Source organism: Microtus ochrogaster, chromosome X (assembly GCF_000317375.1).
Source record: "Microtus ochrogaster isolate Prairie Vole_2 chromosome X, MicOch1.0, whole genome shotgun sequence".
Lineage (NCBI taxonomy): Eukaryota > Metazoa > Chordata > Mammalia > Rodentia > Cricetidae > Microtus > Microtus ochrogaster.
Window position 1 is genome coordinate 6713796 of NC_022026.1, and position 12689 is coordinate 6726484.

The 12689-nt window shown below is 36.9% G+C and overlaps 1 protein-coding gene across 3 annotated transcripts in view; it reads right to left on the reverse strand.

Annotated features, from left to right (window-relative positions):
- Gria3 (glutamate ionotropic receptor AMPA type subunit 3) overlaps nt 1-12689 on the reverse strand; it is a 286862-nt gene that overhangs the window by 78295 nt on the left and 195878 nt on the right. For all 3 annotated transcript variants that reach the window (XM_005358429.2, XM_005358430.3, XM_026784914.1), the window contains exons 6-9: nt 9123-9284; nt 5931-6098; nt 1981-2085; nt 1061-1168 (exon numbers count right to left, since the gene is read on the reverse strand). In XM_005358429.2, coding sequence (XP_005358486.1) covers nt 1061-1168; nt 1981-2085; nt 5931-6098; nt 9123-9284 — 543 coding nt within the window. The remainder of the gene's footprint in view (nt 1-1060; nt 1169-1980; nt 2086-5930; nt 6099-9122; nt 9285-12689) is intronic.

A 12689-nucleotide genomic window follows, 5' to 3' on the forward strand; every position in this document is an offset into this window, starting at 1 on the left:
ATTCTATCTTTTCTCTCTGTTGTTCCTCATTCATTCATCCATCCATCTATTCTCTTCTTTTCTCTCTGTCGTTCTTTATTTGTGTATACAGCAAGTGAGCACATATCATGGTATTTGTGTAGAGGTCAGAGGGACAATTTGCCGGAGTTGGTTCTCTCCTTCACCTTATAGGTTCTTGACATCAGCCTCAGGTCATCAGGATTCGTGGCAAGCAACTTTATGCACTGAGTCATCCTACCATTTTTCTCTCCCTTCCTTCCTCTCAGTTTTCTGATGGAACTTAAATACGTACTTAGTTGTGACCAATTCTCCACCTCTTTTTTTTTTCTTTTTGCCTCTACACCTACTTTCATTCCCTCTGTGCCCTTTTGGCTGTAGTATTTTCCGTTCCGTGTTGATATTACATGTGCTCAGTTTCCCTTACACCTGTCCATTAACATCTTTCTGCTCTCATGGACCCGCCATCTATTTCTTGGCCTTTACTCATGCTTACTCCCACTTAACAGTTGGAAAATAACTTCTGCATGTGAGAGAGAGCATGTAGTATCTGGTTTTCTGAGCCTTGATCATACCAATACACATAATATTTTCCAGTTCTGCAAACTTTCCCGGAAATCCTACAATTTAATATTTCTTTATGGATGAGTAAAATTCCATTGTGTATTGCAACATTTTGTTCATCTTGGAGAGGGGTTTGAGGGCTCCGAAACAGCTGTTGTGTTGTAACTGTTGCATGCATGAACATAACACTGGCTGAATAATATGTTTAGACCTGTTCAGAGTACTTAGAACTGAATAATACTTTTAGGATGGTGTTAAGAAAGTTTACTTCTTGGGGCTGGAGAGATGGCTCAGAGGTTAAGAGCACTGATTGCTCTTCCAGAGGTCCTGAGTTCAATTCCCAGCAACCACATGGTGGCTCACAACCATCTATAATGAGATCTGGTGCCCTCTTCTGGCATACAAACATACATGGAAGGAATGTTGTATACATAATAAATAAATAAATCTTAAAAAGAAAGAAAGAAAGAAAGTTTACTTCTTGTATGTCCACACTTACCAGAATGGTAGTCACGACAATTGTCCGGTTCTCTGAGGATGCACTATCATTGCTGATTTGCTGATCCGAGAAGGGCACAAACCTTTCATACTCATTCCAATAACCAGCCTAGAAAGAACATTTGACCCATATGACTATTTTTCTCTCTAGAAATATTAAGTGAACTTCAAGGAGTTTGAGATTTGCAAGAATTGATACTCTGTTTCTATCTGTTACCGCCCTCAGGACAAAAAGGATATACACAGAGGAGTGCTTATTGTTTCTTTATCTTGAGGATTCCTTTCCTCACCTCATCCTTACTAATATCCTGCAAAATCCTTTAACCCACTGTGTAATCAATTTTTTTTTGCCATTAATTTTCCATAGTAGAAAAATGTTTAGAACTGCAGAATACTGCTATATAGGAGTAGAAAGCCAGTTAGTCGCCTGTAGATGTAACACAAGTTAGTTTATAGTCTAAGAGTTTATCATAGTGCTGTGAAATCCTCTTTATGTCTAACTCAACTGTTAATAAAGTAGAAGCCAACTGGCCATATAAAATTCAGCTATGGAGAAAGGAATTTTGTCCCAAGAATTTTGGTGGTGGATTGGCAAAACGGAAAGAGACCTATTTTTCATTTTTATTTGCTAAGAAGCATATGTACTTGGGAAGATTCTCCTATGAAGTTGGTGATTCCTTCCCTTTGTTCAGAAAAGTGTTAAGTTTTATGCGACTAGTCGCAGAAGGTCATCCTCCTTTAAAAAACGTTGGGTCATTCTGCTTCCAAAGCTCTATATATCTCATCTTTGCTCCTTGGCAGATGGAAAGGCAAATGGAAAGACAAAAACACCAAGTGGGACTTTTCCCCAATATCTTCTTGTGCGAGAACGCTCTCACCTTTGGAGAGACATTTCTCATATTGTCTCTCTTGGCTACTTACTTTTCGAGAGCCTGAGACTTTCATTTCATACACATCAATGGTATAATTTGTCCTACGTCCATAAGTATCAAATTGGATGTTTCCAGTCATTCCTTGGACTTGCACCTGGTAATAAAGGAAAGAGGCAAAGAGTGACACTATCTTTTTCATTGTTGCCACTAGGGCTCTAGGATGAAATCTTTGAGGATTTTCATTTTAGGTCATTGAATTCCATGTGGCAGATCAAGTTTTCACGGGGCTTTATTTTCTGAGCAATATGTTTTTCTCTGCCTCTAAGTTATGATGCTTTGAGAAGGCATAAGAAGTGGTTACCTGTCTAATGCAACGAGACATCTATAACCACTGTTTCAAAGACTTTTCTAGTATTCCCTTCTTAAGCGTATACTTTAGGCTGAATACATTAATGCATTCTGCATTTTAATTTTTTGGGGGCCATTATTGTGTATACATATTTCCAATATTTGAAAATAATTCAGTGGTCTTGTTCTGTAAAATGGGAAATCCCAGAAGTACCTATCTTTCAGAACTATTTAGATGATTAAATGAGATCTAAGTAATGTCGGGCATATAGTAAATATCACAATGTGGTCTAGATATATTGACGTTTAATTTTATTTATTAATTGTTCTCTGTGTATGATTTGAATCTAGGAACGCAGGCACCCATGTTTTGCAGTGTGTGTGTAGGTCAGAGGACATTTTTAGGAGTTGATTCTTTCCTTTTCCAATGGGATCTTGGGATTGAACTCAGGTCATCAGGTTTGTGCACCAAACACCTTAACCCATGGAGTCTTCTTCCCAAATCCAAGCTGTATTAATTGCTAACCAAAATGAATTTAGCTATTTTTCAAGAGGGTTGCCTATTTATTGACTTCAGCAGTGAGAAAGGCAGCCCTTTCCCCTTATTTAAACTATATGCCAAGGTAGCAGAGAGCATGGATGCCATGGAGAGCTAATTCAAAGACTGATAAAATCTGTCGGCTTTAAGGGATCGGGAATGTAGAATGCTAGATAACAAGAAAGACGTCCCAAAGCTGCAGTCCTGGATTGAGATGCCAAATTCAAAGTCCACATGTGCTATAGTGGTTTCAGCTTCTGGGCCTAGTCTTCTGAATATAAGAGGCCATATCTACTGACAAATTTCCTGATCTGCTCTATAGTTCAGAGATATCAAAGACAGTCTGTCTGTCTGTCAATCTATCTGGATTATTTACTTTCTAAGTAAAAGTTAGAGACTTCAAAGAAAAAGAAACTCTTTTGTTTTCTTGAGATAAACTGGTAAAATACCCTTTCCTTCATTTCTAGAAAATAGGGGCTGGCAAACATGTCAGGAACAGTAACGGGGTTCTACTGCCAACGAGAAAATTGATAACATGGCTTAAAAGAAGGGGATTTCTTAGTACCAGTAGGAGACTATGGAACTACTCTGATGTGGCAGCTTGTCCATTGAACCAAAGAAACCTGAGCACTAAGCTTGAAGACCACGTGAGAAGACACTTCTAGGTAAAGAAATGGACCTTAGCTGATGCACAAATGCCTTATCTAGTAGAATGGAACTGGTGCATATTGTGATGACAGACAGAGCAGAGACAATTGCATAGGACTTCTTAAGAAATTCTTCATTGCTTTACATACTCAGGTCTTCAAGTCTCATTAAGAATTACACATTGCAAAAGACCCAGTTTATCTGAACTTGACTTATGGATTGGACAGTCACTAGGTATCCTAGAGATGCTAGAACCATGATTCAAGTCTTTGGTGATCAGGAATAGAATTGGACTACCACTCTAAGTGAAGTCTATTTTTAGGGATGTGGTCTGGTATCAAATGTCAGTGACAGATTTCTACTATCTCATCTAGAATCCCTTGCATGTGATTTACCCATAATTTTAACATCCATATCTTTCTGATTCCCATGCTAGATTGGGAGCATCTGAAGATAAGAGACATCTATTTTCTATGTTTTCAACACTGAATGCAATGCAATTCAAATACGAGATCTCCTTAGCTTCTCTTATATATGTGCATGCTAATATAGAACCTGATACATAGGGGCTTGCTAAATGCAGAATGGATGGCATGGTTATATATTCATGTCAACATGCCCCAAACATGCGTCTATCTAAAAATAGGGATTTTGTTTCTAGATTTCTTTAGAGGGAAAAATGATTTATAGAGAAACTATGTGTTAGTCATAGTAAAGATGTTTGAACATCAAATAATCTCACTTTTAATAACTCAAGTAAAAGCGGATTTTTAAAAAAATGTAGTAATGCATTTAGTATTTTTTAGATCAATCTATTTCAAGTCTGAATAGTACAGTATTACTAAGGTCCCATATTCTTTTGGAAAAGGCCATTGCTTTCCAGATTTTTTGGAGCAGTGGAAACACATTGCTTTGTAAAAAGAGTTGAGGAATCCCTATGATCAGGTGAGTGACTGTTAAGGCCTGGAAAGGCAGGTGACTTTTTTGTCTTATCGCTTGAACTGACCAGTGAGTTACACAATTCAGAAACTTTTCTGTGTGACAGGATAGTTGGTCTAATTATTTTGTAGCCGAGTTTTTTATTTTCTATTCTGGTGGCCACTTTCTTTTGGGGGAAGGTGGTGGTTTATATTATGAATGGCCAATCAAGTAGAATTGCTGGCTCTTGCCCCATGAGGTTTTTTCGATGAAAACTCCTTTTGATTCACTCTGAGGAAGTTTTATATTTCACTCATCATTATGTTCCACCTGACAATACAAATCTTGTAACTGCTAGTAAGGTTGAATTTAATTAACTGCTCTTCAAAATCATGCGGTGGTACTTCCATAAAATGACACTTAGGGCATTTGTTAGGGAATTGCCATAACGACATAAGAGTCTGCATGATAGGAGAATGACTCATATCTCTTTCTTGGAGAAAGACACAGGGGCTACTAACCTCTTTTGATTGAATGTGTCCAACTTGGCAAATTTAAGGTGGCAGTAAGCGAGCCAACTACACAAAACGATGTACGTTATGAGGCTGTTCCCAATTCTTCACTGCTGGGTTGTGCACCGAATTATCTTACGATGGCCTATCTCTTTGTTCATTTGGATGTCCCAAACATCAAGATAATTAGTTGGAAAGAAGAGATTCTTGTACTCTTGAAGGCTCATTTTAATGCATGCAGGCACATGTGGCAGGCATAAAGTAAAATATTCAGGAAAGAGCTCTTGCTTGGAAAGCTGCAATGAATGGGTGATGTTGCTCCTAGTGTAAATAATGGAATCTGTTCAAAGGACACTGCTTGAAGCCTTAAATGATCTCCTACCCAGTAAATGCTAAAAACAAGTGACCTATTTGATGGTCTATCCATTGATTCCTTGTACTTTTCTTTAGGCTTTTTCTTTGCGGCACTGGGCAAAAGCCTCTTAAGTAGGCCTAGAAATGATTCATGTTCCTGCAATCTACCATGCAGAATAGTACAAGTGTTCTTTTTGACAACAGAAATACTATCACACTGGCTCAGTTCCACAGTCCATCCAGCTCATAATTTGTCTGATGAGCCTAAGGATGCCGCTGTCCTTTGTAATGCTTATCTTGAAGTTAGGAATATCTTATACTCCCTAAGAGAGAGTCTCCTTACAAATGTGACATTTGTAGAAGATATGCTATTTTGAACCTACTTATGCATTTAATCTATAATTTTAGAGGGTACCACGTTTCACTTACCATTTTCAGTGCAGCATAAAACCAAAAATTTATTGACCCTAAATTTGCTCTATTTTTTTCAAACTTCCTTGTAGAATTTTCGGTGGGATTCTAGATTGTAGTGACCATCCACAATTATCTTTTTTTGTACAGCATGAGATACTGTTCCTTTTAGTACACTCTCTTTCAGGACTGAGGTCTCATTTGTGTGTGTGTGTGTGTGTGTGTGTGTCTTTATAAGACTCATCCACTCCAACAAACAATTGTCTTTACCATTTTCAGAGCTCTCTCAATATCAATTCCTTGACTCCAGGGCACAGCAGGGTTCGCTAAGCAGTCTCCAGCACTGCCTCTGCGGGATACATCCACTCGCTGCCTCCTCAGGTATCGGAAGGCTTCGGCTATGACCAGTATTGCATCGTGTGTCAATGCAGATGTATACTAAAACAGACACACGAAAAACAAGATAACATGATAAATGACACCCTCCAATCTTGCCTTGTTCCTTATGATTTTTATCCACCTCGATCATTTGCTCTACAAAGATCTCCTAATTATTTGAGTTGGAAATTCTCTCTGGGTAAGCCTGGCTTTGAGGTATTCAACAATGATGTTTCTTACCTCATGTGTGCACATGTTAGGATTATTAAGATCAAATGGCTCACGGAAATCTCTTTCTCGTTCTCAATACTGCTTCATATTGAGTGAGTGATTATAAAAGGCTGGGTTCTTTATAAGGAAGAAATGCATGTGATGTTAAGGGATGGCATGTATAGATTAGAGTGGAAACAGCATATCCTAAAGCAAGACTGAGTTATTGCAGTTTGTAATAGAAAATTCAGATCTGTTGTTTACTTAGGGGGAAAATGGAAATAGCTAAGTTAGACAGCTTGAAATTAATTTGGAAGGAAACATTAATCATTTCTGTCTGGACCATGTTTGCAGCAAGCTAGGACCTCTGGCCAGCAATAAATCAGTTTTTGTTTCCCAGGGGGTAGCAAAAACCAAAGATGCTTTTCAATTGTAGAAAATTACAATTGTTATTGAGTTTTAAATCTGATAACGTCAACAATTTGTAGGCAATGCTTCACGATGCTACCTCTTTCTGGCAAGAATACTTACTTTCTGTTCCTTGTGCACAGTGATATATTCTACTAGGGATGAGGCTAGTCACTTAACACAAGGGATTTGATTATCTGTAGTTTGAAGTGGTGGCTGTCTTTCTATTAAGTGAATCAACAAAAACATGATTAAAATAAGCTGGCCTCTGTTCTGCAAAGGTGATGAATATTTGTAGAATATGGAATCTTATTGACTTTTTAAAATGTAACGAAATGTCCTACAGGGACTTCTTACTATATAAAAGTCTGTCCAAATACAATTGGGAGCAAATACATTGTTGTCTCTACAACTATCCATTTACTTTTCTCATGTTATTTTCTTTCACGAGCAAGTCATCAAATATGACTACAATAGAAACATATTTTCTTTCATGAAGAAAAATCTTTGTGTTTGCCCATCCTAGCACTACCTAAAGCTAACCATGATAATTTTTTCCAGCCAACGGCATAAATTGTCACCAATCTTAATGCAGTTATTCTAAAGCTATGCTAAAAGAACTGTTTAATTTTGTGCTTTACTGTCTCTATTTACCCATGCATAAGATTGCCCTCTTTATCTAAAATAAACCATAAAATGAAATGTTTATAAAATATAGATTAAATAGCATCTGGATTTTAATTTCTCAATGATTTTCCCCAACTCTATATATTCTGCATCAAATATTAAAGGGGGCTCTTCAGTAGACTCAGTACAAGGCTCAATACTTTCTTAAACCATTTCTAGGATTTTCTTTATAAGACTAAGCATTTCTTTGTAGTAAACACTAGCATCTTGCATTATACACACTCATTAATGGGTACCTGAGATGGTTCTCATTATCTTTTCTATAAGTTATGTATCTTCAGAGCAGAAATAATCTACTTTGCAGTATCTCTCTTTCTATTTCTTATCCTTGTTCATTTTCTTACATCTAACACCGTGTTTTGAGGAATGTTGAGAACCCTTAAAACAATGAATAAATGTGTCTTTGTCTTCTATAGCTGCTAAATCAAAACATCACAAAACAGCATGGTTAGGCAGTTTCATGGAAATATAAGCTTTAATAAGCTCACCTAAATAAAGCAGGGGGAATCATACCAGTTTAGTACATTAAAAAAGATTTGATTATAAAACATTCCTCATTGGGAATGTGACCATATTCCCTGAGCCAAATTAGGACATCTGGTCTGACCAAAGGGCAGAATGGTTTAAAATGGAACTGCCCTGGAAAATTCTGGCACATATAGTCTGTAGTACAACCATACAGTTAGCTTCCAACTAGTAAGTGACTTTATTGAATTGTATAATTATGTTTAGCTCATGAATTTTCTAGAGAATTTCAATTGCTTAAAATTTTTACTTGTATTAGGTTCTGATGTGACCCATTTCTAGTAGTACGGAGTGCATCGCTTCTTTCATCTATGTCCTCCACTGTTCTTCTCTGCCCTATTATTGGTGGGGAGAAGAACTTGAAAGTATGAGAAAGGAGAACTTCCTCAGTTTCCCCCTATAAAGTGAAGACTTTGACAGTACTTGATTCCTCATATTACATTGTGGACATAGTACACATATTCACTATAGCAGCAAAGCAAAACTAAAAGTTATTTTCATACTTGAATTGGTATACACTCATTCCCTCAGAACACTAAAGTATCTGTCTGCTGCCTATCTGTCTGTCTGTCCATTAGAAAGACCCTTTGTGTACAGGAATAATTTCCCGTAATTTATGTTTTAAACATGTGAGTAAATAATAGGATCTTTAACCATAGGGAACACATAGGAAAATATGCACTCTAACTTTCTACTATTAATATTCTTATCTAGATTTTCAGGAAAACGAGCAGCTTAGGTAATCTTAGTATTTTTAAAGACACTTTTGTAGACAGGCAACTATTTCTGTTCAATATTTCCACACATATAGGTAATGCATATTCTATATTAGAGACTAATTCACTTGGGTGTTCTGAGATTCATGGAACTTATTATCATGGAGCAATCACATAAATAATGTAAAATCCAATTTTCTGTTTCAGGCTATCAATCTTCTTTACCTATTTGCACTGCCTCCACCCTTTGCCTGATGCAGGTTAGAAATGAAATTCCATTCAAAAATTAAAGTTAATTTATTTTCCAACAGCAGATTTTTACACGATCTTAATATATATATGCATATATATATTAAAGTTGGGGTGGTGCTATACAATAATTCTATACAATAGAATCAGGTGCTGCTGTTTTTTTAAGCTTCTTTGAATACTTCTGAAGGAAGACCAGTTGATCACAGGGTGGTTCTAAGTATATAAAGTCCATATTGAAAAGCCCTGGAAAGCTGGCCTTCATGGTCTATGTGTCATGGAGCATTACCTTTAGTGGGGCATTCTTGGCTTCGGGAAATTCCCTTTCATCCAGTCTCACCCAGCGCTGTATGAACTGCTGAACCATTGGGTTTTCATTGTTGACAATCTGGAAACCTGTAATGTTGGCTCCCCCGTGCATGACTCTTTCCAGTAAAATGTCAGTAAACCCCTGAAAAGACAGTGAGAGTGATCATGACTGTGAGAGACAAACGTTTCTGCTTACATAATCTGTTGGAGATTAAGGATAGAAGGAAGGATTCCTTTCCTGAGATTACTTATTAGCAGTAAGGAAGGTCTTTGATGCGAAACTAATTCATAAGACACCATATCTTTGAAGCTATAGGCACAATGAAGAAATGGTGCACACTTCCATTTTCCTGTCTGTGACTTTAAGTACCACACAAACCAACACAGGCTCTGCTTTCAAGCGAATATTTTTTTCATTTACCTGTATTTTCATAGTTATATTTATGCTATGTGACTAGAGAGTGTTGAAGACCATTAAGAAGTGCTATAAAAACTCTTTCTTCACCTTAACATGCTGAATATGGCAGAGTGTTTCAGATTCTTGTGATGAATATTTAGACATTTCTGATTCACAGAAATACCAGTGAGTGAAGCTGACAGCTTGCTTCTATATGATGATATAAACCCCAGGGTGCGTCTCACATGAATCCATAAATGAGTCTTGACATCTGTATAGCATCCACCATTTGCTCCTTAGCTTGCTCTGGTTACCATCTGGTGTCTTTGTCACCTAAGTTCTTCAAAGTACTTTCCCCAGGGTTCACACCTAAGCCTTTCCACATGGGCACTGCCAACTCCATTGGGTATTGCTGTCTTCTGGGATACCTTATCCAGGAACCGCTGCTACTTCTATTGGAGATGAATCTCCTGTGCTTTGTTGCTCATGTGTTAGAATCATTAATGAATGGATACTACCTTTCTATATATATCAATGGAGGGAAGATGGAGGAAACCTCGGAGGAGCTGGGGAGAGAGGAAACCACAAGAAGAATATAGTGTATGAAAAAAAACCTTTTCAGTAAAAGAAAGAAAAAACGTGCTTATAGGCAGCAGACTTCTGTGGCTGTAAGAAGGCAAAAGGTACCAGCAGCTGGGAATTTCCTTCGTATTTCAAATACAGGAGTTGGCTAATTCTGAGTTTTCCTCCAACATGGCTGTTACAAGAATTTAGATTTAGAGGTAATGTACCTTATTGCTCTTGCATTAAAAAAGAAAACAAGAAAAACAAATTAGTAAAGAAAGTGTATTAATTTTTCAGTTGGGAAAATTTTGGGATGTGCTTATGGCAGTTTCACTGCTTATAAAAACCAAGAGACCAAAATTTGGAGAATATATTGATTTTAAGAGGCAGTTGAATGAGAAAAGGAAGGAGAGGGAGAAGGTAGAAATGATGTAAATACAGTACTCAAGTATGAAAATCTTTTGAAAAATAAAGATTCTAAGTTCAGATTACCTTCCGATTTGTGTGTGTGCATGTGTTTACGTGTTTAAGCGTGTGGATGTACATGTAACATAGGGGTGCACATACGTGAGGAGACCAGTGGTCAGCAGTGACTATTCCTCAATTACTGTTCACTGTTTTCCTCCCCAAACCTGGAGATCATTGATTAGCTGGGTTGGCTGCCAATTAGTTTCAGGGATTCTCCTGTCTTTTTTAGTTCCCCTGCTCCCAACTTGGATAACATGCATAAACCACCATGCTCACCTTTTGTACTTGAGTTTTAGGGACTTGAATTTAGATCCTTATGTAGAACTTTTTCTAACTAAGCAATCTTCTAGCCCAACCTCACTTCTAAGATTTTTTTTGTGTAAGAAATTTCAATTATACAGAAATTTTGAAAGTAATATGCAGTGACCCTTCTAGTCAATATTCAAATTTTACTACTTATATTCTCTTACCCACAAGTCAATTTCATTTTTGGAATATATTTCAAACAAAATAAACATTAAGTGCAGCTATTGGTATCCTTTACCTTCAAAGATTTAATACCTATGCCAATAGCTAGAATTTCATGTTTTTATAATTATTTTTATCCCTTGCATTTTGTATTTGTGGTATAAGTATGTGTTCATGTGGGTGTGGCCATGTGTACATGCAAGTAGATGTGCACATGTGCATGTCTTCTTTCCAACCTCCTTTTTTCCTTTTGAGATAAAATTTATATTTAATGAAACACAGAAATCATAAAAGTATTTTCAATGTGTTTTGATAAATGTGAATATCTGTATTACCCTTATTATTATTATTATTTGGTTTTTCGAGACAGGGTTTCCCTGTGGTTTTGGAGCCTGTCCTGGAACTAGCTCTTGTAGACCAGGCTGGCCTCGAACTCACAGAGATCTGCCTGCCTCTGCCTCCTGAGTGCTGGGATTAAAGGCATGAGCCACCACTGCCCAGCAATTGCCCATATTATTATAAATTCTTTTATTTTCTCTTTGCATTTTCAAACATATTCTTTGAAGTGTGATAATCACAAAGAGATTCATGCATATCTTTAAGTGCTGAGCCCCAAATATAACCAGTACTCAGAAATGCCCCCATGTGTCTCTCTCCAATCACCAACTCTGACTTTACTTTCTTAATTTCAGAGTTCTTTAACATGACTCTGAAAACCGTCCTAGAAAATATTTTAGTGAGACACTGTTTCAGTAATTAGTATCCCCATCATCTTCCATTTCTTGTGAAATATGAATTTAAGGAGATTGGAGAAGGAACCAATTAGATTGGTTTGCATATTAAAAATCGCTTCTTTTTTCTAATAACCACAAGGCATTTTAAAGATAATATTAAGTTGTTATGATGAGTTTTATCCTAAAGGAACCCTTCATGAGAGATACTAAGACATTATTTCCTCCAATTTGCTAACCCCTGCACTAAAGTCACTAGAGAAACAAGCTTGTGAATAAAACCTAGCAGAGGCTATCATTGCTATGAAAGTCAATTACTCAACTTTCTACTCCCCAAATAAAGAAAAATAGAAAACAGAAAATATTACTTTAATTAATAGTTTTAATTTTACAAGTGAAAGCACATTGGGCAGTATCAGATGCTGCACAAGAAAGCTAATTGCCTATTTGCATGCTATTACGGGTAAAGGGTAGGTGCTTTTGTTAGATTTCTTCTTTAGGTAGGTGAACTACACTCTCCACAGTGGTCAAATTAGGATAAGGCTCCTAAACTCTCTCAAAAGACACATCAACTAATCAATGAACACATTGATGACAAAAAGTTTCAATAGAAGGGTGGTGGAGGAAGGGTCAGTGGCTGAAGACAGCCAAGAAAGGTTTTGATGACTCCTGTTCTGCCTTCTATATTTGTTCTTCTTTTAGAAAACCTGTTTCATTTTCTATTTTTAAATAACTTACTAGAGTCTGTTGTTGTGTACAACAATAGTTGACAAAGTTATAAATTGAGGCCCCAAACTACCCACAGTTAGTTAAATAAGTATGATAACAAATCTGACTATCAGACATATAGTAGGTAGACTAAAAACATGGAATGACAAGCCTGGGCAGAATACAGAGGAGCAGAAATTAGTACAGATTT